The 24,403-nt window shown below is 40.8% G+C and overlaps 1 protein-coding gene across 5 annotated transcripts in view; it reads left to right on the top strand.

The window, feature by feature from the left end:
• Positions 1 to 24,403, top strand: part of LOC132825858 (pre-B-cell leukemia transcription factor 3) — a 248,306-nt gene that overhangs the window by 176,677 nt on the left and 47,226 nt on the right. For all 5 annotated transcript variants that reach the window (XM_060841428.1, XM_060841429.1, XM_060841425.1 and 2 more), the window contains exon 4: positions 8,685 to 8,875. In XM_060841428.1, coding sequence (XP_060697411.1) covers positions 8,685 to 8,875 — 191 coding nt within the window. The remainder of the gene's footprint in view (positions 1 to 8,684; positions 8,876 to 24,403) is intronic.

The raw sequence follows: 24,403 nt of genomic DNA on the forward strand, positions 1-24,403 counted from the left end.
ACCCCCTGCCCGAAGGGGCCAACTACCTGTCCCGAACTGCCCATAAATAGGCATCTAACCATCTCAACCACCTTCACTTCTCCCAGCTAGAGCCACATTGCAAGCACAAGCTAAAAAGAATAAACACCCCATAGAATATCAATATGAATAAAAAAACATTCTTTTATAAAACAAAAGGGGAATAATGCCCCACCCATCCTTTGGCATGTCCTAACTTAGAAATTTAAAATGTACATCTTAACCACCGCCAGACATCATTTGAACCAAATTATTATCAATAGAGGGAAAAAAGGGGGAAAAAAACCAAAGCTCCAACCGGATTTCCTCCATTTCTTTTACAGAATGATAAATGCATACCCAAGCAACAATATTTATACATACTACAATTGTTTAAATTAGGTTAGTTTGTCCACAAAGTCTCTTGCTTCTCCGATGTGTCAAAGAGATGCATGGATCCATCTAAGGTGATCTGAAGCACTGCCAGATACCTCAGGGAGTACTGAATCCCAAGGCCCTTCAATCTTCTCTTGACACCATCATATGATTTTCGTTTCTGGATCACTGCTGCTGAAAAGTCCTGAAAAAACATGATCTTAGACCCCTCGTAAATTAGGGGCTTTGGATCCTTCCCTTGGAGTCTGGAAGCCTCCATGACTCTCTCCTTATCCTGGTAATGATGGAACCGCACCAGGAAAGGATGAGGGCGTTGACCCAGACCCGACCTCCGTGCTGCGACCCAGTGAGCCCTCTCTATCTTCAGTCCTCTCATGCCAGTCTCCAAGTCAAGGAATTTCAGAAGCCAATCTTCAATAAATTCCGCAGGCCACTTACCTTCCTTATCCTCAGGCAGACTGATGATCCGAATGTTTTTTCTCCTGCCCCTGTTTTCAAGATCGTCCACTTGGTCACGCAAATTACGAACCTGCGTCTTCAGGGCTTGGATCTCTTCCTTGAATGGACTGGCATCAGCTTCCACCACTGTGACCCTATGCTCCACATCTGTCCTTTTCTCCAGGTCTCCCAGCTGCTGCTCATGCTTCTGCAGCATGAGAGAGACTGGAGCCAGCTTCTCTTCAATCTGTTTCCCCAACATCTCACAAGATTTCGAGAGCTGGTTCACCAGGTCCTGGAGAGTAATCGGCTCCGAGGCTGCTGCAGGCTGTGCTGCAGGCCCGGCCTCGGATGCTCCTCCTCCCTTTTTAGGCATTTCTGGACAGCTGAAAATACAGGTAAGTCAATTTTTAAATGTTTCTTGGGGCTCCACAATCTTTCCAACGCCTCAAGAAATCCTGATGACCTGGGTTGGGTGGGTTAAAGGACCGTCCTGCTCCTGCTGCGATGCCAAGATCTTCTCAGATCGCCGCCATCTTAGATCCCCCGATCTCACGTTTTTAATATATGTTATGGCACCAATATTCAATACATTCTTCATGACACATAATGACATAAAGAGGAGTTAAGTATTGTTAATTTGTACTCAGCCTGGCCCCAGTGTATCACACTTTGCTATGGTGGTTTGAAGCTAATTAAATCTTTGAGGAATGACGGTAATCTGATATCTGAGTCAGGTTCATCTGCAATGCTCTAGGGTTTTAGTCATGAACCGACAAGTAGCCTGATTTGTTGATGAGGAACTTTAAGAGTAGACATTTATTCAGGGCAGGAGATTTGGTGCATGGCTCCAGAGAACACCAAAGATATGATCTAACAGGTTGGATGATACTAACCAGACAGTAGTGGGAGGCATATCAGTACATTGTAGTGGTGGGTTAACTTCAGCAGCAGCTATGGATATACATGAGATTACCAAATTCTATTTGCATACAAGCAACCATGAATTTCATAACTGGGCAAAAAAGTATGATGTTCGTGCAGATACTTCAGTAGTCTGACTTGGAGAGTCTAGTACATGGTGATAGCAGATTTCAGATGCATAGCTATTTAAAAATAAAGCTTTTGTAACTCTGGGCACCAAGTTCAACTCGAAAATGAATGAAATAGAAAGTTAGATGTGACCAATCTGTGACCACCTATATTGTGCCCCTTGAAGTTCAGTTTGATTCTGTATATTTCCTTTATGTGATTGCAGGTTAGAATAATACCCAAGGAATAGGTCATATGTTCTGATTGCTGCTTTCAACGTACAAACTAGAAACAGAAGTAGACTAGTCAACTCTTTCTCCTGTAATCATTAAGATCATGGCTGACCTGACTATTCAACATTCCTGCCTGATAATATTTTAGCACATGTTTATCAAGAACCTTATCTTCTCTGTCTTGAAAATATTCAAAGATTCTGCTTTTACCACCTTTTGAGGCTGAGAGCTCCAAAAACTCATAATCCTCTTTGAGAAATAAATTCTCCCCATCTCTGCCTTAAATATTTGACTGCTTGTTTTTAAACAGAGATCTCTGGTTGTAGGAGGAGACATATTTTCCACATTCATCCTGTTGAGAAAAGATCCTGCAGCATCTTGTATGTTTCAATCAAGTTACCTCTTACTTTTTTAAATGGATACAAGCCTAGCCTGTCCAACCTTTCTCATAATGCAACCTACCCATTCTACGTTATAGTTTATTAAACCTTCTCTGAACTTCTGGTGAATTTATATCTTTCCCTCAATAGGGAGATTAATATTGTACATAGTACTCAAAAATGTGTTCTCACCAATGCTCTATATAACTGAAAAAAACTATGTCCTACTTTTCTATTCAATGCCCCTTTCAATAAATGATAACATTCTATTAAGTTTTTTAATTACTTGCTGCACCTGCATCTTAACCTTTTCCCAATTAATGCATTTGGATATCCAGATCTCTGCATTTCACATCTGTGCAATCTCTCACAATTTAGATATTATGGGTCTTTTCCATTCTTCTGACCAACTTGGATAATTTCATGTTTTCCTACATTTTTCTCCACTTGCTAGATTTGTCCCCCATTCACTTAACCTAGTTGTCTTCTTTCATTGATTCAAATATCCTCTTCAAAACTTCCTTTCCACTTATCTTCATGTCATCAACAAATTAGCAATTATATCTTTGGAGGTCTTTTTAAATTTATTCATGGCATGTGGGCATCACTGACTCAATCGATATTTATTACCCATCCTCAATTGCTCTTGAGAAGATGGTGGAGTGTTAACTTCTTGAACCTTGGTAATCCATTTGGTGTAGGTGCATCTATAATGCTATTGGGATTTTGAGGAGTTGGGAGGTCATGTTGTGGCTGTACAGGGCATTGTTTATGGCACTGTTAGAATATTGCGTGTAATTCTGGTCTCCTTCCTATCAGACAGATGTTGTGAAACTTGAAAGGGTTCTGAAAAGATTTGCAAGGAAGTTGCCAGGGTGGAGGATTTTAGCTACAGAGGCTAGGGCTGTTTTCCCTGGAGCGACGGAGACTAAGGGGTGGCCTCATAGAGGTTTATAAAATCATGAGGGGCATGGATAGAATCAATAGACAAAGTATTTTCCCTGGGATGGGGGAGTCCAGAATTAGAGGGCATAGGTTTAGGGTGAGAGGGGAAAGATATAGAAGAGACCTAAGGGGCAACATTTTCACTCAGAGGGTGGTACGAGTATAGAATAAGCTGCCAGAGGAAGTGGTGGAGGCTGGTACAATTGCAACATTTAAAAGGCATCTGGATGGGTATATGAATAGGAAGAGTTTGGAGGGGTATGAGCCAAGTCCTGGCAGGAGGGACTAGATTGAGTTGGGATATCTGGTCGACATGGACGAGTTGGACCAAAGGGTCTGTTTCTGTGCTGTACATCTTTGACTCTGTGACACTGAGTAACTTGATATATTTTGAAGTAAGGATGCTGAGAGGCTTGGAGGGGAACTTGCAAGTGGTGGTGATCCCATTGTCTGATGTCAATATCCTTCTAGATGGTGATGGTGATAGGCTTTTGAGGATTTGTCTAAGAAACCTTGATGAATTTCTGCTGTTCAACTTTTGGGTAGTACATGCTGCTGCTGTGCGTTGGTTGTAGAGGAGGTAAATGTTTACGGATGTAGTGCCAATCAAGTATTGTCGATGGTGTCAAGCTTGAGTATTGTTGAAGCTGCATTCATTCAGACTATGGGAATTATTTCATCATTCACCTGACTCTTGCCTTGTAAATGGTGGGCAGGCTCTAGAGCATCATTGGGTGAGTTAATTGCTGCAGGGTTACTCACCTCTGACTTGCTCTTGTGGTCACAGAATTTATAGAGTTAGGCAAGTTAAGCGTCTGGTCTATGGTAAGCCCCAGGATGTTGATAGTGGGACATTCAGCAGTGGTAATGCCATTGAATGTCAAGGAGTGAGGTTAGGTTCTCTCTTGCCGAAGATAATCATTGCCTGGCACTTGTAAGGCACAAATGTTGCTTGCTACTTGTTAGCTCAAGCCTGAATATTATCCAGTTCTTGCTGCATTTAAACATAGACTACCTTTGCACTTCTGGCCTTATGATGGAGGAAATGTCATTGATGAAGTAGGTGAAGATAGAATACTGCCTTAAAGAAATCCTGCAGAGATGAACAAGAGCTGAGATTATTGATCTCCAACAAACACAACATCTTCCTTTGTGTTAGGTATGACTCCAACCAGCAGAGACCCTTTTTCCTCCCCGATTCCCATTTACCCTAATTTTGCTGGGACTCTTTGAGGCCACACACGGTCAAATGACACCTTGATGTTAAGGGCAGTTGCTTTCAACTCATCTCTAGAATTCAGCTATTTTGTCCATTTATCAACCAAGACTATAGTGAGATCCTGAGTTGAGTGGCTCTGGTGGAACCCAAAGTGGTGTCATTGAGCAGGTTATTACTAAGCAAATGCCGCTTAATAACACTATTCCATCACTTTACTGATGATCAAAAATAGACCAATGGGGTGACAATTAGGGGTTTGGATTTGCCTTGCATTTTGCAGACAGGACATCCTAAGCAATTTTTTACGTTTGTGGGTCGATGCCAGTTTTGTAGGTGTACATCGTATTCTGCAGCAAAACTCTTAAATACTGTTGCTTGAAGGTTGTCAGGGCCCACAACCATTGCAGTATCCAGCCCCTTTACCTGTCTGTTAATATTGTGAAGCAAGTTGAATTGGCTCAAGATTAGCATCTGTGATGTTGGGGAGCTCTGGAGAAAGCCAGAATGGATCACCCATTTTGCACTCATGTCTGAAATTGTTGCGAATGCCTGAACCATATCTTCAGGCAATTTATGTACATTGTAAAATGTTGGGAGCCTAGCATTGATCCCTATGGCACTTCATGAGTTACATTTTGCCAACTAGAAAAGGACCCACTTATCCCTACACCTTGATTCCTGTTGGCTAGCCAATCTTCTTTTCTTGTGTTACCCCCATGTCTCCCTGTGCTGGTGAAATTGTTCAACATTGTAAACAGTCATTTTATTGGCTGGTGGATGGAGCAGTAAATTTACAGAATTGCCGTCTGAAAGATGTAGGTCTCCTAAATCAGGTGTGTTGAACTATAGCTTGAGTCATAAGATTGTAAGCACTCACTGAGCCATGCACTCCCCAGCTTACTGCAGGGTGCAATAGAATACCATCAACACCCTTTAGCCTAGTGGAAATTATTGCTGTTTGAGTGAATGCTCTTACTTTATTAGGATCATGATTGTGCTAAGTTTGAAATTTAGTACCCAACAAACACTCAAGTATCCTTGGGCTACTTCAATGTCTGACTACAGCACACAGGATATATACTTGATTCCCTGTCATATATATTTGTGAAAATATACAAAATAGGTCATATCCTTTACAGGTCTCCACTATGATAGCCTTTCGAGTCTTAGTGTATCGCAAAATCGCATAAGGAAAAAGAAAAATTGTGTCAGTTACAACTTAAGTAATTTGTTTATTTCTTGGAATCCTTACATTTGACTTTTCAGATACCATTTAATACAAGTAAAGTATGCAAGTTTTAAAACCAGTCAAAACTTTGAGTCAATTATATGGGATTACACAAATATTAATGTTTCTGTTAATTTTACAAATGGCTATTATAAATGATCTTATTTGGTGTTTGTTGTATGGATATAACCGTTTATTCTGATAATTTGAAGTAACTATTGGAACAAACAAATAGCATGATTTTAATCTGGATTAAATAATGGAAGTAATTTTAACAAGATGATCTGGATGGGGAACAAAAGCTAGAAAGTGTTATGAATTACAGTATACAGGAAGAACAAAGTCTGCCATTTTACCACAGTGATTGCAGAAAGGTTACATCACAGGAAAAAGTCATCCACCTCGCCGTGGCATCAAGAATCGCTCCTCCACCATCTCCCAGTAGCCCTGCATATTCTTCCTTTTCAGATAATCTAATTCTTTCTTGAATGCCTCAGTTAAACCTGCTTCTACCGCGCTCTCAGGCTGTGCATTTCAGATCTTAACCACTCGCTGCATGAAAAGGTTTTCTACATATTGTCATTGCTATTTTTACTAATTACTTAAATGTGGTTCTTGCTCCTCCCACCAATGGGAACAGTTTCTCCTTATTTAAACAGTTCATACACCTTATGATTTTGAATATACGTATCAAGTCTCCTCTTAACTTCCTCTTCTTCGGGGCACACAGACCCAACTTTTCCAGTCTGTATATATGACTGAAATTCCTCATCCTTGGAACCATTCTTGTGAATGTTATTTGCGCCCCATAATGCCTTCTTATGCTGAAGTGGGCACAGTATTCCACTTAAAACCTTCCAGTGTTTTATATTTTGAACTTAACATCTTTTCTTTTATACTCAATGCTTCTATGAATTAGATAGTAGCATTGGAGGCAGTTCAGAGAGGGGTCGCTAGATGAGGGTTTTGTTGTATGAAGAGTCATCGAACAGTTTAGGTTTATACTATCTGCAATTTAGAAGAATGAGGAAGATCAAATTGAGATATTCAAGTTGATTAAAAAATACGGATAAAATAAATGTGGAACGGATGCTTTCTCCTGTGGAGCACTCTCAAACAAGAGGTCATAGTTTTAGGATAAGTGGTAGCAATTTTAAAACAGAGTAGAGGAGAAACCACTTCTTCCAAAGGGTTGTGAATGTGTAGAATTTGCTATCCCAATGTGTGGTGGATTCTGGGACAGTGAGTAAATTTAGGAGTTGGACAGATTTTTAATTGATCACAGTTTGAAGGTTTATGGGAAGAAGGCAGGAACATGGGAGTGAAGAGCATACAAGTGGTGATCGAATGGTGGAGCAGACTCGATGGGCTGCACGGCTTAATTGTGCTCTGCATTTTATGAACTTATGAATGAAGCATGGGATGCTCTATGCTGTATTAACCTCACTCTTAACATGTTCTGCCACCTTCAATAATTTATACACATACCGTCCTAGTCCCTCTGCTCCTGTAACCCATTTAGAATCATACCGTTCACTTTATATTATCTCAATGTTCCCTCTAAGCAGTGCATCTCCACAGCTGTTCCAAGGGTCTGTGCAGGGCAAGTAGCATGCTGATAACATTCGCGGCATTGAGTTCAGGTTCCAGAAGGCACTGCCACACATTGTCTCAGAAGTCTTTGCAGAGGAAAATGAAATGAGCAAAACTCTGATTGTCTCTGTGTTCTTTCTGCTAAAGTGAATCATTTCACACTTCTCTGCATTAAGTTGCATCGACCATTTGTCTGTCAATTTTAACCATTCCCTTTTGACATTATGCGCTATCCTTTTTGTATTTATTCATGGGATGTGATCATTTTTGGCTAGGTCACCATTTATTGACCCTTCCTTTATTTGTTCTTGAAATGATGGTGGTGAGCTACCTTTTTGAAATGCTGCAGTCCTTAGAGTGACTACACCCACCGTACTGTTAGGAAGGATATTTCAGATTTTGACCCGTGTCAATAAAGGAATGGTAATATGGTTCTAAGTTGAGCTAGAGTGTAGATCTGGGTGTCACAATACATTTGCTGTACTTGACCTTCTAGGAGTGAGAAGCTGCAGGCTTTGGCACGTGCTATGAGGAGTCTGGGTGCATTGCTACAGTGAATCTTATAAATGGTACACACTACTGCCTTTGTGCATTGGTGGTGAAAGGAATGAATGATGAAGATGATGGATATGATTCACATCAAATGGACTATCTTGCCTTAGATGGTATCAACATTCTTGTATTATTGAAGCTATATTCAACCAGGCTAGTGGGGAATGTTCCACTGCACTCCTAACTTGTGTTCTGTAGATGGTGAAATAATCACTGCAGAATTCCTAGCCTTTGACCAGCCCTTGTAGCCATAGTATTTATATGCCTGGTCTAGTTTAGTTTCTGGTCAATGATGACCGCCAGACTGTAAATAGTAGAGAATTGAGCAATGGTAATGCAATTGAATTAGATTCTCTCTTGTTAGAGTTGACCATTGTCTGGCACTTGCATGACCCCCACGTTATGTGCTCCTTAAGAGATCAAGCCTTCTTGTGGCAGCATCTGCCAATTTTGAATCATATCCTTACCCAAAAATCTAGGTTACTTATTCAGGAAGAACAGGGATTCTCACAAACATAACACGAGCATGCAATTCTCCCATTACAGAGGGAAGAACCACTATCCTATTTATTTTAAATTCCCTCGTAACAAATGGAAACATTATGAAATAATACTTTGCTTCAGTTTCTCTGCTAGAATATATAATTTAAATCATGCTCTTTCTGTTGTAGGCATGTAACGAGTTCACTACACACGTGATGAACCTCCTACGAGAACAGAGCCGGACACGTCCAATTTCACCAAAGGAGATTGAGAGGATGGTTAGCATCATCCATCGAAAATTCAGTTCGATTCAAATGCAACTAAAACAGAGCACATGTGAAGCGGTCATGATCCTGAGGTCACGATTTCTTGATGCCAGGTACAGTTCTTACAGTAAAGGATCCAAATCGGGTATATTTTAATAATGTTTATGTTTGACCTTTTTCTATACTTGGCCAACCTCATTAAAGACATAGGCTCGAGAGTTTGTACAAGAAGCTCAGGAAAGAAAGCGAATGAATGAATTCCTTCATATGTTAATAATATTCAGTTCCTTCCTGAAAATGGATGTTGTTATCTGCAGAGTTGGCCTGAACAACTTCTCTCCTGACCATTGGAAATAGTACAGTTTCAGCGGAACAGGAAAGAAAATAAGGAATATACTTCCCTCCTGATCTTAAAATACCATTCTTTGTGTGGTACCAAAGATACTGCAAAGATCCTTTTCCTAAGTAGAATCTTTCAAGTTATGTGATGTATGAAGATAGAATCCTGTTTTGTAGTTACTTTTTTCTGTAACATAGGATCTTGGGATTCCAAAGCCCCTGGCTAATAAAATTTAGTTCATGGTGAAATTGTAATCTACTTTGCAGAATTCTTAGTTTGCAACAGAATAGCAATAAGATCTGAGAAATTACTAGCAGGTCTGCAGCATCTATGGAGAGAAAATGGGGTTAATGTCTCAGGCTTGGTGAATCTTCTTCAGAACTGATTTAGCTGGGCGAAGGTTGGTATATATAGTAGAGAAGGTGTGGGGAAGGGCAAAAAAAACCATCGGTGGAGATGGAGCCCAGAGAGAGAAAAAAACAGTTGGGCAAAGGAAAGGGTAGAGGTTAGCCTGGGAGATTGAATGGCCGCTAATGGGTTTTGTGTGAGAGCAGTCCATGTGACAGGGCCTGGTGTGTAGGGATTGAAGTAAGGAGGTGTTTGGTCTCTGAAATTATTGAACTCTGAACTCGGTATTCAGTCCAGCAGGATTTCCTAGCGGAAAATGAGGTGTTGTTTTTCCAGCTGGCACTGAGCTTCGCTGGAGCATGAAGCAAACCTGAGACTGGCACTGAGCTTCGCAAAGGAACATGGTGGTGTGTTGAAATGGCATGCAACTGGACACGCAGGGTCATTTTAGTGGACAGAGCATAGGTGCTCTGCAAAGCGGCAGCCCAGTTTGGGCTTTGTTTCTCCAGTGTAGAGGAGACCATATTGTGAGTGTCAAATTCAGTGGGCTAGATTGAGTAATGTGCAGGTAAATCGCTGCTTCACCTGGATGTGTATCTGGACCTTGGATGATGACGAGAGAGCAAGTAAACAAGCAGTTGTCACACTTCTGGAATGGCATGGAAGGTGCTGTCAGGCTGTGGGGGAGTGTTGGAGGAGTGGAACAGGGTGTACCAGAGGGGACAAGGAAAGGGAGGGCAATATGTGTCTGGTGGTTGCATCCCGCTGGTGGTAACGGAAATGGCATCTAATGATCTTTGGGATATGGATCCTGATGGATAGTAAATAAGGACAACAGGGACCCCACTGCTGTGGTAGGAGGGAAGAAAGGGAGTGAGAGCTGAAGTATGGGATATTGGTCAGACATGACCGAGGGCCTTGTCAAATATGCTGGTGGGGAATCCTTGGTTGAGGAAGATGATGGACAGTTTGGAGGCCCCTTTCTTGAAGTTAGCATTATTGGAACAGATGTGACAAACACGGAGGAACTGGGAGAATGAAATGGAGTCTTTACAGGAAGCACGGTGTGACAATTTATCGTTGAGGTAACTGTGGGAATCAGTGGGTTTGTACTGGATATTGGTGGCCAGCCCAGAAATGGAGCAGAAATGTCAAAGAAGGGAATAAGGAATCAGAGGAACAAGATGAAGATGTGAGCAGGGTGGAAATTTGAAAATGAAATTGATTAAATTTTTCCAAATCCAGATGAGAGAGGGAAGTAGCACCAACGATGTCATTGATGTTCTGGAGAAAGAGTTGCGGGTGGGACCAGAATAGGACTGGAACAAAGAATGTTCCATCTATCTCAAAAAGTGACAGACATAGCTGGGGCCCATGCGGGTACCCATGGGCACTCCTTTGACTTGAAGGAAGTGGGAGGAGTTAAAAGAGAAGTTGCTCAAAGTGAGGACAAGCTCGGCAAGGCAGAGGAGGGTGGTGGTGGATGGGATGGTTCAGGCCTTTTCTCCAGGAAGAACTGGAGAGCCTTGATATCATTCTGATGGAAAATGTAAAAATATTGCACGTCCATGATGAAGAGAAGGTGGTTAGAGCCCATGAACTAGAAATTCTGAAACTGACATAAAGCATCAAAGGAATTGCAGATGTCAGTGGGAAGGGGCTCTTCTCCATTCCACCAGCACTCCCCCACAGCACCTTCCCGTGCCATTGCAGAAGGCGTAACACCTGCACATTTACTTCCTCCCTCCTCACCATCCAAGGTGCCAGTCACACCTTCCAGGTGAAGGGGCAATTTACCTGCAGTTCACTCAGTCTAGTCTACTGCTCACAATATGGCCTTCTGGGCTTTGCAGAGCACCTACATTCTGTCCTCAAAAATGACCCTGAGCTTCTGGTTGCCTGCCACTTCAACACCACCAGGTTTCCTGGCCATCAACTCTGACTCAAGCTTACTGCAGTGCTCCAGCAAAGCTCCGCACTAGGTGGAAAAATAACACCTCATTTTCCGCTTGGGAACCCTGCAACGTTCTGGACTCAATATCAAGTTCAATAATTTTAGAGTTTGAGCACCTTTGCTCAACACCCAAACACCAGGCCCTGACATCATGTGGACTGCTACCACAAACCCATTTTCAGTCAATACTTCATTCTTCCAGGCTGACCTTTACCCTTTCCTTTGCCTGCCCAACTACTTTGTCTGTCTCTCTCTCTCTTTATCTCTCTCTGGACTCCATCTTCACCTATCATTTACTCTTCCCCACCCCTTCTCTGGTATATGCACCAGTCTTTTCCTAGCTATAATCAGTTCTGAAGAAGGGTCACTGGACGTCAACAGTGCTTTCTCTTCACAGATGCTGCAGACCTGCTTACTTTTTCCAGCAATTTCTCATTTTCTTTTTGATTTGTAATATCCACAGTTCTGTTTTTTAACAATTAGATTTGTATTGTACTTAAAATAATATTTTAAATAACAAAATTTATACCTATAAAGGAAGTAGGCTTGACTTTTGTAGATACAAAAAACATTGTACAATCAGAACCTCTGTAATACTACGTCAGCAGTACTGATTCCTATTGCACTATATCTGAATTCATAAAGCCTTGGCCAGTACAGAATAGAACTGCAGCAGAGCCTTCATATACTTTTGAACTTTTATTTACAGTGAAACACATTACTTGTTGTGCACTTCCAACCACCAATCTATCTTTCAGCCTGTTTCTATGTCAAAATTATTTTTAAATCAACCTGTTTGAACAGTAATATGTATCTGGTAGTAGCATCCCATTGTAGGTAATGGAAATGACATCTAATGATCCTTTGAATATGGATACTGATGGGATAGTAAATGAGGACAAGAGGGACACTGTCGCTGTTGTGTGAGGGAAGAGAGAGAGTGAGGCCATAAGTGTGGGAGATGTGTTGGACATAGTCGAGGGCCCTGTCAACCAAGGAACTTAAGAAACCAACTACTTCTAGGACAGTTGGGATTTTAACCCAGACATTCTGGCTGAGAGGTCTATTACTGCACCATATCAATTCTCATGTTCCAGTACATATATTTTTTATCAAACTGTTTGGATGTGTTATGATATATCTCACTGGCTATCTCAGCCGGTGTGACTGAAACCAGGTCTTTCTGATGCAGTGGTAGAGATTCTACATTGTATTATAAGAGTACCAAAATAATTTTAATCAACCTGGCAAGGCCATATGTGTAGAGTTCATGAATAGGAAAGGTATGATCTCTTTGATGGAATTGTGCTATAGCCTTCCCAATAGCCAGTGGGAGGTGGAGGAACAGGTACACGGGCAGATGTAAATGTAAAATGTAAAAACAACAGGGTTATTGTTGTGGGTGATTTTAATTTCTGCGATATTGACTGGAACTCCCTTACTGCCATGGGCTTGATTAGAGGGGACTATTTGTTAGGATGGTTTTTTGAAGTCTAACTAGGGAAGGGGGCCATACTAGATCTGGTATTGGGAATGAGCCGAGCTAGTTGAAGATAGTTTCAGTAGGGGAGAATTTCAGGATCAGTGACCATAACTCCATTAAGATTTTAGTTATTTATGGATAAGGGTAAGCGTAGTCCTCGGGTGAAAGTACTACAAGGGGATAAAGCTCACTATGACAATCTTAGGCAGGAACTGTGGAATGTAGATTGGGGCAGTTGTTTGAGGGTAAATTCACATCTGGTATGTGGGACTCTTTCAAAATTAATTGATTAGAGTTCAGAACCAGCATGTTCCTGTTTAAAAAAAAAATAAGGATAAGGATGGCAAAATTCAGGAACCTTGGATGACAAGAGAAATTGAGCTTTGTCAAAAAGGAAAAGGAGGGATATGTAAGGTTCAGAAAACTGAAGACAGACAGAACTCTTGAAGAATATAAAGAAAGGAGGAAAGAACTTAGACAAGAGTTAGGAAGGCTAAAAAAAGACCTGAAATGTCCTTGTCAAACAGGGTTAAGGAAAATATCAAGATGCTTATTATGTAAAAAAGGAGCAAGAAGATAGCTAGGGAAAATGTAGGTCCACTCAAGGACAAAGGAGGGAATGTATGCGTGGAGCCGGAAGAAGTGGGTCAGTTCGTTAATGAATACTTTGCGTTGGTATTCAAAAATGAGAAGGATGTGGTGAATGGTGAGTTTAGATATGGCTCTGTTTATATTGTAGGGCCTGTCAATAAAGAAAAGGAGATGTTAGGTGTTTTGAAAAGCATTAAGGTAGACTGGTCCCCGGACCTGATAGGATCTATCCCAAAATACTGAGGGAGAAAATTGCTGGGGCCTTGTACAAAATCTTTTTTATCCTCCTTCATCACAGGCGAGGTCCTGAGACTGGAGAATAGCTAATGTTCCTTTGGTTAAGGAGGGCAACAAGGATAATCTGTGAAATTACAGACTGGTGAGTCAGACGTCAGTGGTAGGGAAGTTATTGGAGAAAATTCTAAGGGACAGGATGTACTCACATTTGGAACAATATCATTATTTGTGATAAGCAGCATTACTTTGTCTGGAGGAGGCTGTGCCTCACAAGTTTAATAGGTTTTTGAGCAAGTGACAAAGATGATTGATGAGGCCATGGTGGTAGATGTTGTCTACGTGGACTTTAGCAAGATCTTTCTAAAGGTCCATCATCACTGATGCAGAAGGTGAATTTATATTGGATCTGCGGTGAGCCAGTAAGATAGATACAGAACTTTGTCGTAGAAGACCGACAGCATCAGTGGAAGCGTTTTCTGCCTGACTGGAAATCTGTGATCAGTGATGTTCTGCAGAGATCAGTTTGGGGACCCCTGTTGTTTTGCAATAAAAATAAATGATTTGGAGGAGAATGGCAATGGTCCAATTAGTAGGTTTGAAGGCTACAAAAAGTTTGGGAGAGCTGAAGATGGGAGGATTGCCAGAGGATACAGCAGGATATAGATAGGCTAGAGACATGGGCAGAGAAATGGCAGGTAGAATTTAATCCAGATAAATGCAAGATGATACATTTTGGAAGGTCTAATGCAGGAGGAAAGTATATGGTAAATAGCAGCACTCTTAGAAGTATTAACATTCAGAGGGATCTCAGCATACAGATTCACAGTTTCCTAAAAGTGGCAACACAAGTGGATATGGTAGTCAGGAAGGCATATGGCATGCTTGGGGCCTTCATCGAGTATAAAAATTGGCAAGTCATGTTGCAGCTGTATAGAACTTTATACAGAGACCATGTTTGAAATATCGTTGCCATAGTAAACATGGAGGCTTTAGAGAGGGAACAGAAGAAATTTACCAAGATGTTATCTGTTTGGAGGGTATAGGTATGAGAAGTGATTGAATCAGCTTGACTTGTTTTCACTTGACTGTCAGAGGCTGAGGGTAACCTAAAAGAAGTTTATAAAATTGAGATGCATGAATAGTTCTCCCCTATTACTATACTAGAAGGCATATATTTAAGGTAAAAGGGGGCAAGTTAAAGGAAATATGAGAGGCAAGTTTTTTATACAGGTAAGTGTATTGATCACACTGCCTGAAGAGATGATAGAAGCAGATACAATGGCAGTGTTTAAGAGACATCTTGACAGATATGTGAACAGGCAAGAAATAGATCATGTAAATGCAAAATGTTTTTATTTTGGAATGGAGTCAAGGCGCAGGCTTTGTGGGCTGAAGGTCTTTTCCTGTGCTGTACAGTTCTTTGTTATGGAACAGCCAAGGAACAACTAACAATTATTTTTGAAACCTATTTGGACAGAGTATTGAGCACAAGAGTTGGGAGTTCATGTTGCGACTGTACAGGACCACTGTTGGAATATTGCATGCAATTCTGATCTCCTTTCTATTGGAAAGATGTTGTGAAACTTGAAAGGTTTCATAGAAGATCTACAAGGATGTTGCCAGGATTGGAGGATTTGAGCTATAGGGAGAGGCTGAACAGGCTGGGGCTGTTTTCCCTGGAGCATCGGAGGCTGAGGGGTGACCTTACAGAGGCTTACAAAATCATGAGGGGCATGGATAGGATAAATAGACAAAGTCTTTTTCCTGGGGTGAGGGAGTCCAGAACCAGAGGGCATAGGTTTAGGGTAAGAGGGAAAAGATATAAAAGAGATCTAAGGAACAACTTTTTCACGCAGAGGGTTGTGCATGTATGGAATGAGCTGCCAGAGGAAGTGGTGGAGGCTGGTACAATTACAACATTTTAAAAAGCATTTGGATGGGTATATGAATCAGACAGGTTTGGAGGGAATTGGCCGGGTGCTGGCAGATGGGACTAGATTATGGTGGGATATCTGGTCGCATGGACGGGTTGGACCATAGGGTCTGTTACCATGCTGTACATCTCTATGATCTATGATCTATGTTATGACACCAGGGCAGATGGGAGTTGAACCCAGATGTTTTGATCCAGAGCTAGGGACACAATCACTGTACCACAAGATGAGCACAGAATAATTAAGTAATTAATCCTATTTATGCCCAACATCAAAATACAATTAATCTTGGTTGAAATATATTTACTGTACTGGTTTTATAAAGCTGATTTTGGACCCAAAGATAAACTGACCAGATTTACTGATCCTGGCAAGAGACAAATACTGTTTTCACTTGGCCTTTCTGAGGAGTTTATGTATTTATCCACTAAATATTCCTAGCAGGGTTGAAGTCTAATATTATAGTATGGTAGTTGTCACATCTGTGTGAAGATGCATTGTGGTTTGCCTAGCACTTGTATTTCAGTTATATTATATTGGATAGGCATTTGTCATTGCTGACGTTATGTCAACACTTTTACCTGTGCACACTGTCCGTGGATCACAACCAGTTATATGTGTAGATTTTTGAGATTGCAATCGAGAGCTAATCTGCCTAGAATCCAGCTTTATTTTTGACATTTAGAAGCTGAGCGTTGAGTGCTGAGATCACTGTGCCACAAACCAGAAAAGTGAGACTATCAAATGAGAAAATGCCTGAGGAAGGTCTGAATCAACATCGGTGTGGTGTTGGTTATTAGTTTTTTTTAAACTATTTGAGTTCATAGCATGAAAACGCTTCTTACAAAAATTTAGAAGAATGTCTGTTATTTCCATACTTCGTAAATAAAATCTTGGCCAAGTAGTTTTGAAGCAAATAATTTTTGACACACACTTTTGTTAGCAAATTGTTAATCATATAAAAAAACAAATCTTTTTTTCAGTGACTGTCAATGGGTATTCTGTAAATGGTGCAGGGATCCATTACATAAAATTAATGCTCAAATTTGCAGTTTACCAATTTTTCAGGAACATTTCAGGACAATCTTAGGTGTTCACGTGAAGTGGAAATGATGTGTTGACATTTTAGCCTAACTCACTTTTTTCAGGAAACTGAGGGGATCAGGTGCAGCATTGATTGCACAGCACAATAGAATCAGTTCAGTGATAGCATTCCATCCAATCCTACAGATTTGTTGCTCAACAAATAAGTTAAAATGATTTTCATACACCTGTCTCCATTAATTATTTTTCATTGATGCTCACTTTACATCATTCTCATTAAAATGGTTGTCTATTATTGTGAAATAGAATTTGATTTAAAGTGCTAAACATTTATGAAATAACTGAATTTTTTTTTCTCTTTGTTGTCAAAGTTTTGGTCACCCAACTTCCCCTCCTGGTTCCCGTGTTAGCCAATATTGTAAACAATCTCATTATGCATGTTGACTGCCGAACCTTTAAACCTGCCTTCATCACTCCCTCAAAAATCTTACCCTTGACTCTCTTGTTCCTGCAAACTTCAGTCTAATTTCCAACCTCCCTCTTCTCCCCAGTGACCTTTAATATCATGGTGCCTCCCAAATTTGTTCCCACATTTCCTGGAACTCTAAGGTTGAATCCTACTCATTAGCTATCCACTCCTGCCACAGTACTGAAACAATAGACATCAAAATCACAAATGAGATCCTGTTTGACTGACAAAGGTAAATTTCTTTTGTTGTCTTTCTCATCCTGTTTGTAGCCTTTGGTATGTTTCACAACAGCATCCTGCTCCAGTACCTCTCACTGTCATCCTGGTACATGGCTGGTACTGCATTCTTTGTTCCATTTGTAGCCAAAGAATCATTTGCAATGGCTTCTCTTGCTCAGTTACCTTTGGTGTTCTACAAGAATCTACCCTTAACCCCTCACCTTTTTTTTTAATTTTGCAACTCAACAACTTCATCTAAAGGCATAATGTTTGCTTTCATAAAAATGCTGATGATTACAGCTCTACCTCACCACATCTCTCCATTCCTCCATTGTTGCTAATTATCAGATTGCTCATTGAATGGTTTGCATTGGATGAGCAGAAATGTCCTCCAAGCAAAGTGCCTAATTGAGCGGTACCCTAGATACTGATTCTATTCCTTTGCCAGACAAATTCTGAGATTAAGCCATTCCATTTGCAACTTGGATGTTATATTTGGTCCTGAAATGAGCTTCTGACTTCATAGTTGTTCCATCACTAAGACCATCTACTTCCAACTCTGCAACATCACTCAACAATGCCCCTATCACAGCTTGTCTGCTGCTGAAACCCTCATTCATGCCTTAGTTATCTCTAGACTTGACAGCTGCAGCACTGTTTGGGTTGGTCTGCCACATTTTACCCTCCATAAATGTGAGGTCATCCAAAAGTCTTCTGCCTGCCTTTGTTCTTGCATTGAGCCCTGTTCACTATGTCACCCGAACCTACATTAGTTCCTGGTTGAGTGACATCTTTATTTTAAAATTTTCATCCTTATTTTAAAATCTATTCATGATTTTATCCTTCCCATTGTTTGTAATTTTCCCCTCAAACCTCCAAAATATCTATGCTCCTCTAATTCTAGGCTTTTGTGCATCTCAGTTTTCATTGCTGTCCCATTGCACCTTCAGTTGCTAAGGCCCTCAGCTCTGGAATACCCTTCCTACACTTCTCCTCCTCTGTGTCTCACTTTCCTAACTTGAGACAGTCCTTAAACCTACCTCTTGGACCAAGCATTTGGTCACCTGATCTAATAACTCATTACAATCAATGTCATACTCTACTCTATAATTTTCCTATGGTGCATCATGGATGCTTCATTTTATCAAAGGTGTTGCTATACCCTGCCTTTTGCTGCAGGATTCTCAATGTTCCCTTCCACCATTTCTTTACAAGAGAAGCCTCAGTTCGTTTCTATTGGAAATGCCAGTTGATGCTAATTTTTGGTTAAATCGAGCAAACAAAGAAAGAAAAGTTGGATAGACAGCATATGGAATACTTGGAATTCATTTAGACCATGAATATCACGTCTTCTGTTTGACATTATCTTATCAACAACTTAGAAAACTTGCCAAAAATAATCACTGCATCCCCAACAACAAGTAGATCCATAGTACTTGTGTGTGCCTAATTTTGACTGTGTAAGTATGTCACATAGAATGTCTTAAAGATATTCTAATGCTCCTCAAAGGTATTACATTATCCGCAGAAGTCTGCAAGATTCCTGGTTGATGAAATTGGATCATCTGAGACAAAGTGGTTTTCTGTCAGGGTGCATAAAGCCAGTGAACTATTTGTAAGGCTGCACTTCATATGCTGTTGTAAGAGCATTCTGGCCCCATTTCCTTTTTGCATGTTATCAATTCATTCCTGTCTTGCCATTTGTACTGGCATTGGATCTATGTGAACACTTGTCACTGGAAAGCAGACTTTTCAGATTAGTAAAGAAATGAGAAATAGTTGTATGCAGTTGTTCATCAGGAAAGTCAGTTCGTTCTTAAATGAACACTCAAAGCTCTTCGGCAGGATTCTGATTGATTGTTCATATCAGAATCCAAAACTGCCCTTGCAACTTGTGTTATGGGGCTCCCCACTGCATATTAGAATAGCTTTGCAAAGATGTACACCATAGTGTTGCAGATGGGGGATAAAGGATTCCCCCAATTGATTTGTCAACTGTTGGATATTAGAGACCATTTTAAATGTCTTTCTGTACATTTGTATGCCCAAATCGACATCTTTGGCCACTGTGCTGTCTTGATTTGTCCACAACATCCACCTCCAATGTTATTTAGCTCTCACCTACTGCCAGCTTTACCTATCCAGTCTTAGCAATAGCATATTTTGCAGTGGCTTCTCTTCTGATTTCCCCACCATCATTTATACTTGCCTCATTCCTATTTCATAATTACATGCTTCTCACCATCCACAATATTTGAAGATAGGTTGAAGGGTAACACTAATGATACCCAGATCCACATCACCATCTCCACTCTTAGCCCTTCTTTGCCGTTGTGTTGTCAGATTGCTTCTTCAATGTACAGTATCGGATAAGCTACAGTGAACACTGCAGACAAAAACTGTTGTCTTTGCCCTCTGCCACAAATTCCATTCTCTTACCGCTCTCCAACCACTGTTTTAGAATGAAGCTGACTGTTTCCAGCTTCAGCATCCTATTTGAATCCACACCGAGGTTGCAATCTCATATCAACCAGGATTTGATTGAATGGAACAACAGGGTTGAAAGGCTGATGGCCTGCTCCTGCTCCTTGTCCCTGCCTCAGCTTACCTTCTGAACCCCCGCCCCCAACAGACTTGACTATTCTAGGGTTCTGAAAAACTTTGTTCAACATGACAGCCTCTCTTTGCAAGCTGCTGAAAATGACACCCTACAACCATCGTATTACTCTGTTCCCTTTCTGAGGAGGTTAGAACTATATTTATTGATCCTATTGTTTATGAAGGAATATATTTTTTTCAAACTGTAATTTATGACATTATTTCACTGAACGTAATATACAATTGTATGTTCCTAGTCCCTTCTGAAAATACAGCTTGAAGTGCAAGATAAGTCAATGTATTTAAAGACTGAGGGATGTAGTTGGAAAATTGAAAGCAAGTAATATTCTTAATGATTATCATCTCTGATCCACTAACTCAGGAAAAATAATTTTAAACAAGAAATTATTGAAGAACTCGAGCAAAGTAAATGGCTGTGGAATTTGTGCAATGATGTTAATCTCGGATGAGCATGTTTGATTGCAATTTGTTCCTTTGAGCATTGCAGGTCTCTGTGTTAATATTTGTTAACTATTTGAGTGCTGAACATTCTGAAACATAATTGTACTACCTCAAGTGCATGAAAAAGAGATTAGTAATTACCACCTATATTCAAATGAGCTGATGATGTAACAACATAGTGAGGTTTCAGCCACCAGGTGGTTAAATTATGCAAAACCTCAGTATTCTAAACAGTTCACAAGCCAATAAAAGTTTACATTTCTTCAGGTATTTTTGTGGCTTTTTAAAAATTGTTTATGCAATTAAGACAAATTCTTATGCTTGTTATTTTTGCATTGAACTCAATTCAAGTCAATATGTTAGGGTGCGTGCATTGAAATTCCAGTCTGGTGCCAAGAGTTTAAGATGTCTCTTCAGAGATTTTGGATCCCAAGGGTATGCCATAAACCTACCTGGAGTTAATTTCAATGTTCAGAGTGCAGACACTTGCATTTGCACTCTCCAAACATTTGTATGTTAGCTCCTAGGAGAGGAGCGTGGTACAGTGATGTAACCAAACATGCAGCCAAGTTCTATCCTGGGCAGGAGAATTGGCGTTCCAGCAGGCAGTGTAAATAGGAACTGATATTTAAAGTAAACAGTTCTGAGACTAAGAGCTGCAGGATAATTGCAGCATTAAAAGTGCAGTATCGAAAGCCAACTTTTCAGAGTATAATGATTGTGTTATTCTTTAATTGATTTAATCTTCAATACAGTAATATTCTGTTACAGATTTAGAATAAATGCAATTTAATGTTTAAGTCTGTTATCACCTGTACAAGTTTATTTTTATTTTTGCATAGTTGTGTCCTATTTAAGTGTTTTTTATAGTAAATTATTCCCTATATATAAAACTTGGACTCATTAGTGTTTTCATGTTTCATTATGGGTGGCACGGTGGCACAGTGGTTAGCACTGCTGCCTCACAGCGCCAGGGACCTGGGTTCAACTCCCGCCTCAGGCGACTGACTGTGTGGAGTTTGCACGTTCTCCCCGTGTCTGCGTGGGTTTCCTCCGGGTGCTCCGCTTTCCTCCCACAGTCCAAAGATGTGTAGGTCAGGTGAATTGGCCATGCTAAATTGCCCGTAGTGTTAGGTAAGGGGTATATGTAGGGGTATGGGTGGGTTGCGCTTCGGCGGGTCGGTGTGGACTTGTTGGGTCGAAGGGCCTGTTTCCACACTGTAAGTAATCTAATCTAATTTTGAAGGTATGTATTCAAATAACTTTCTTCAAACAAACCAAGGTAAAAAAAGAAAACAAAAGTCACCCAATTCAATTAAAATCTATAAAATAGCTTTATCCATGTAAATTGCATATGCACAGTGGAAAGTGTCTCAGCTGACAAACAATGGGGACTCAACAACTGAGTTCACTGCAGTAATTACAAACATAAGAATTTGCCTTAATTGCATTAACAATCTTTAAAAAAAAAGCTGCAATAGTATACTTAAGAAATGTTAACATTTGTTGGCTTGTGAACTGTTTAGAATACCAGTTCAGATATGACCAACATTTCAAAGATACAATTATAAAAAATAATTTATTGTTATGATCTCAGATGATGGAAATACTGGATAAGTCAGATCCCAGAATGAAACCTGACTTGGGAGATCACATTGCTTTTTTGTTGTTGTTTAACAAAGTGGTTGGTTACTGCCACATATACACATGAGGCTGCAGAAGTTCTTTAGCAACAGAATATAAGTTTATTACACGAGAGAAGAAATAAACAAATAAAACTATGTATATGTAGGAAACAGTTACAAAAATTCTTAACACAAACAACAAAACAATGTTTTAGCCTATTTCCCAATAACACTCAGCTTTCAAATCTCCACTGATGCTTTCCAGTTCCTTTTGCTTGCACTATAGATACAATTAACAATGCCTTTCTGAGTCAGTTAGTTAGCATTAACCTTTTACAGTTCTAATGGCCTAAACTTCCTCAATTCTAACAACTTGATGATTTATATCCAAACTGTCCTGGTTTGATGGCTTCACACTAAAGTACTTTGGCTAGGGTGACTTGCTCCCCTAAACTGACTTGGTTGACTGTTAGGAGAAACAGTTCTTTTTTTGAATTGAACTCTTGAGTTCTTTTGAATTAAAACTCTGAACCTTCTATTCTGAAGCCAAAAATAAACTAATTATGTTATTGTGTTTACTTTTTCTGTTGGATGTTTATAAAATAAACATTATCCATTAGGACTAAAGGTGTTTTGCAGTAGACCCATGCTTTCTTGAAACTGTTGTATTTACGTACTGTTCCAAACTATGACCCTTAAAAAACTTCACAGAACTGACCTAAATCTGTCTGCCTCTTTTGAAATCCAAACTCCCCCCAAAAATGTATACTGTATCCCTGAGGCTGAGTGTGCTGTTCTCAGCAAAGGACTCAGCTTTGTACCCTTACGTTCCCACCTCAATGAATTCCGGGCTTGACGTGATGCTGAGCTCTTCTTCCGTTGCCTTCGCCTTCGCGCTCACTTCTTTGGGAATAGTCCTCCCCCTGCTCCACAGATCCTTTCACATCCCTCCAACATTCCACCTCTAATTGGACACCCCCGCCAGGCCAATTTCCTGCCCTCAATCTTTTCATTGACAGTTGTCGATGGGACATTGGCCACCTTAATTTCTCTGCCCCTCTTACACATTCCAACCTCTCTCCATTCGAACTTTCTGCCCTTCGCTCCCTTAGGTCCAACCCCAACCTTGTCATCAAACCTGCTGACAAAGGGAGTGCTGTTGTCGTCTGGCATACTGACCTCTACCTCGCAGAGGCTGAGCGCCAACTCTGATTCCTCCTCCTACCTCCCCCGGAACATGACCACACCACTGAGCATCAAGCCATTGTGTCTAACACCGTGACTGATTTAATTTCCTCCGGATGCCTATTTCCCTCCCCCCCCACCCCGGACCACAGCTTCCAACTTCATAGTCTCCTAACCCCAGACAGCCCGTTTCTACCTACTCCCCAAAATCCACAAGAAGGATTCTCCCGGCAGGCCCATTGTGTCAACATGCTCCTGCCCCACTGAACTTATTTCCTCCTCCCTTGACACCATCCTCACTCCTCTGGTTCACTCCCTCCCCACCTACATCCGGGATTCCTCTAATGCCTTGCGACACATTGACAGCTTTCAATTCGCAGGCCCTAACCACCTTTTATTCACCATGGATGTGCAATCTCTTTACACCTCCATCCCACACCAAGATGGCTTGAAAGCTCTTTGCTTCTTTCTCGAAAAGAGGCCAGAACAATCTCCATCCACCACCACTCTCCTCCGCCTGGCTGAACTTGTTCGCTCTCTTAACAACTTCTCTTTCAACTCATCCCATTTTCTCCAAATCGAGGGTCCTTGCTATACCTGCCTTTTCATTGGGTATGTGGAACATTTCTTGTTTCAGGCATACCCAGGTGCCCTCCCACAACTGCGTTATTGGTACATCGATGACTATTTCGGTGCAGTTTCATGCTCTCGTCCTGATCTGGAAAAAATCATAAACTTCGTTTCCAGTTTCCATCCCTCCATCACCTTAGCCTGGTCCATCTCCGACACTTGCCTTCCTTTCCTTGACCTTTCTGTCTCCAGCTGAAAAATGTGTTGCTGGAAAAGCACAGCTTATGCCCGAAACATCGATTCTCCTGCTCCTTGGATGCTGCCTGACCTGCTGCGCTTTTCCAGCAACACATTTTTCAGCTCTGATCTCCCGCATCTGCAGTCCTCACTTTCTCCTTTCTGTCTCCATTTTCGGCAATAGTCAATCCACTAATATCCATTACAAGCCCACTGACTCCCACAGCTATCTGGACTACAGCTCTTCTCACCCTACGTCCTGTAAGGACTCTCTCTTTCTCTCAGCTCCTTCGCCTCCACCGCATTTGTTCCGATGAGGCCACTTTCCAAAGTGGTGCTCTTAAT

The sequence above is a fragment of the Hemiscyllium ocellatum genome, chromosome 21 (assembly GCF_020745735.1).
Source record: "Hemiscyllium ocellatum isolate sHemOce1 chromosome 21, sHemOce1.pat.X.cur, whole genome shotgun sequence".
Taxonomy (NCBI): domain Eukaryota; kingdom Metazoa; phylum Chordata; class Chondrichthyes; order Orectolobiformes; family Hemiscylliidae; genus Hemiscyllium; species Hemiscyllium ocellatum.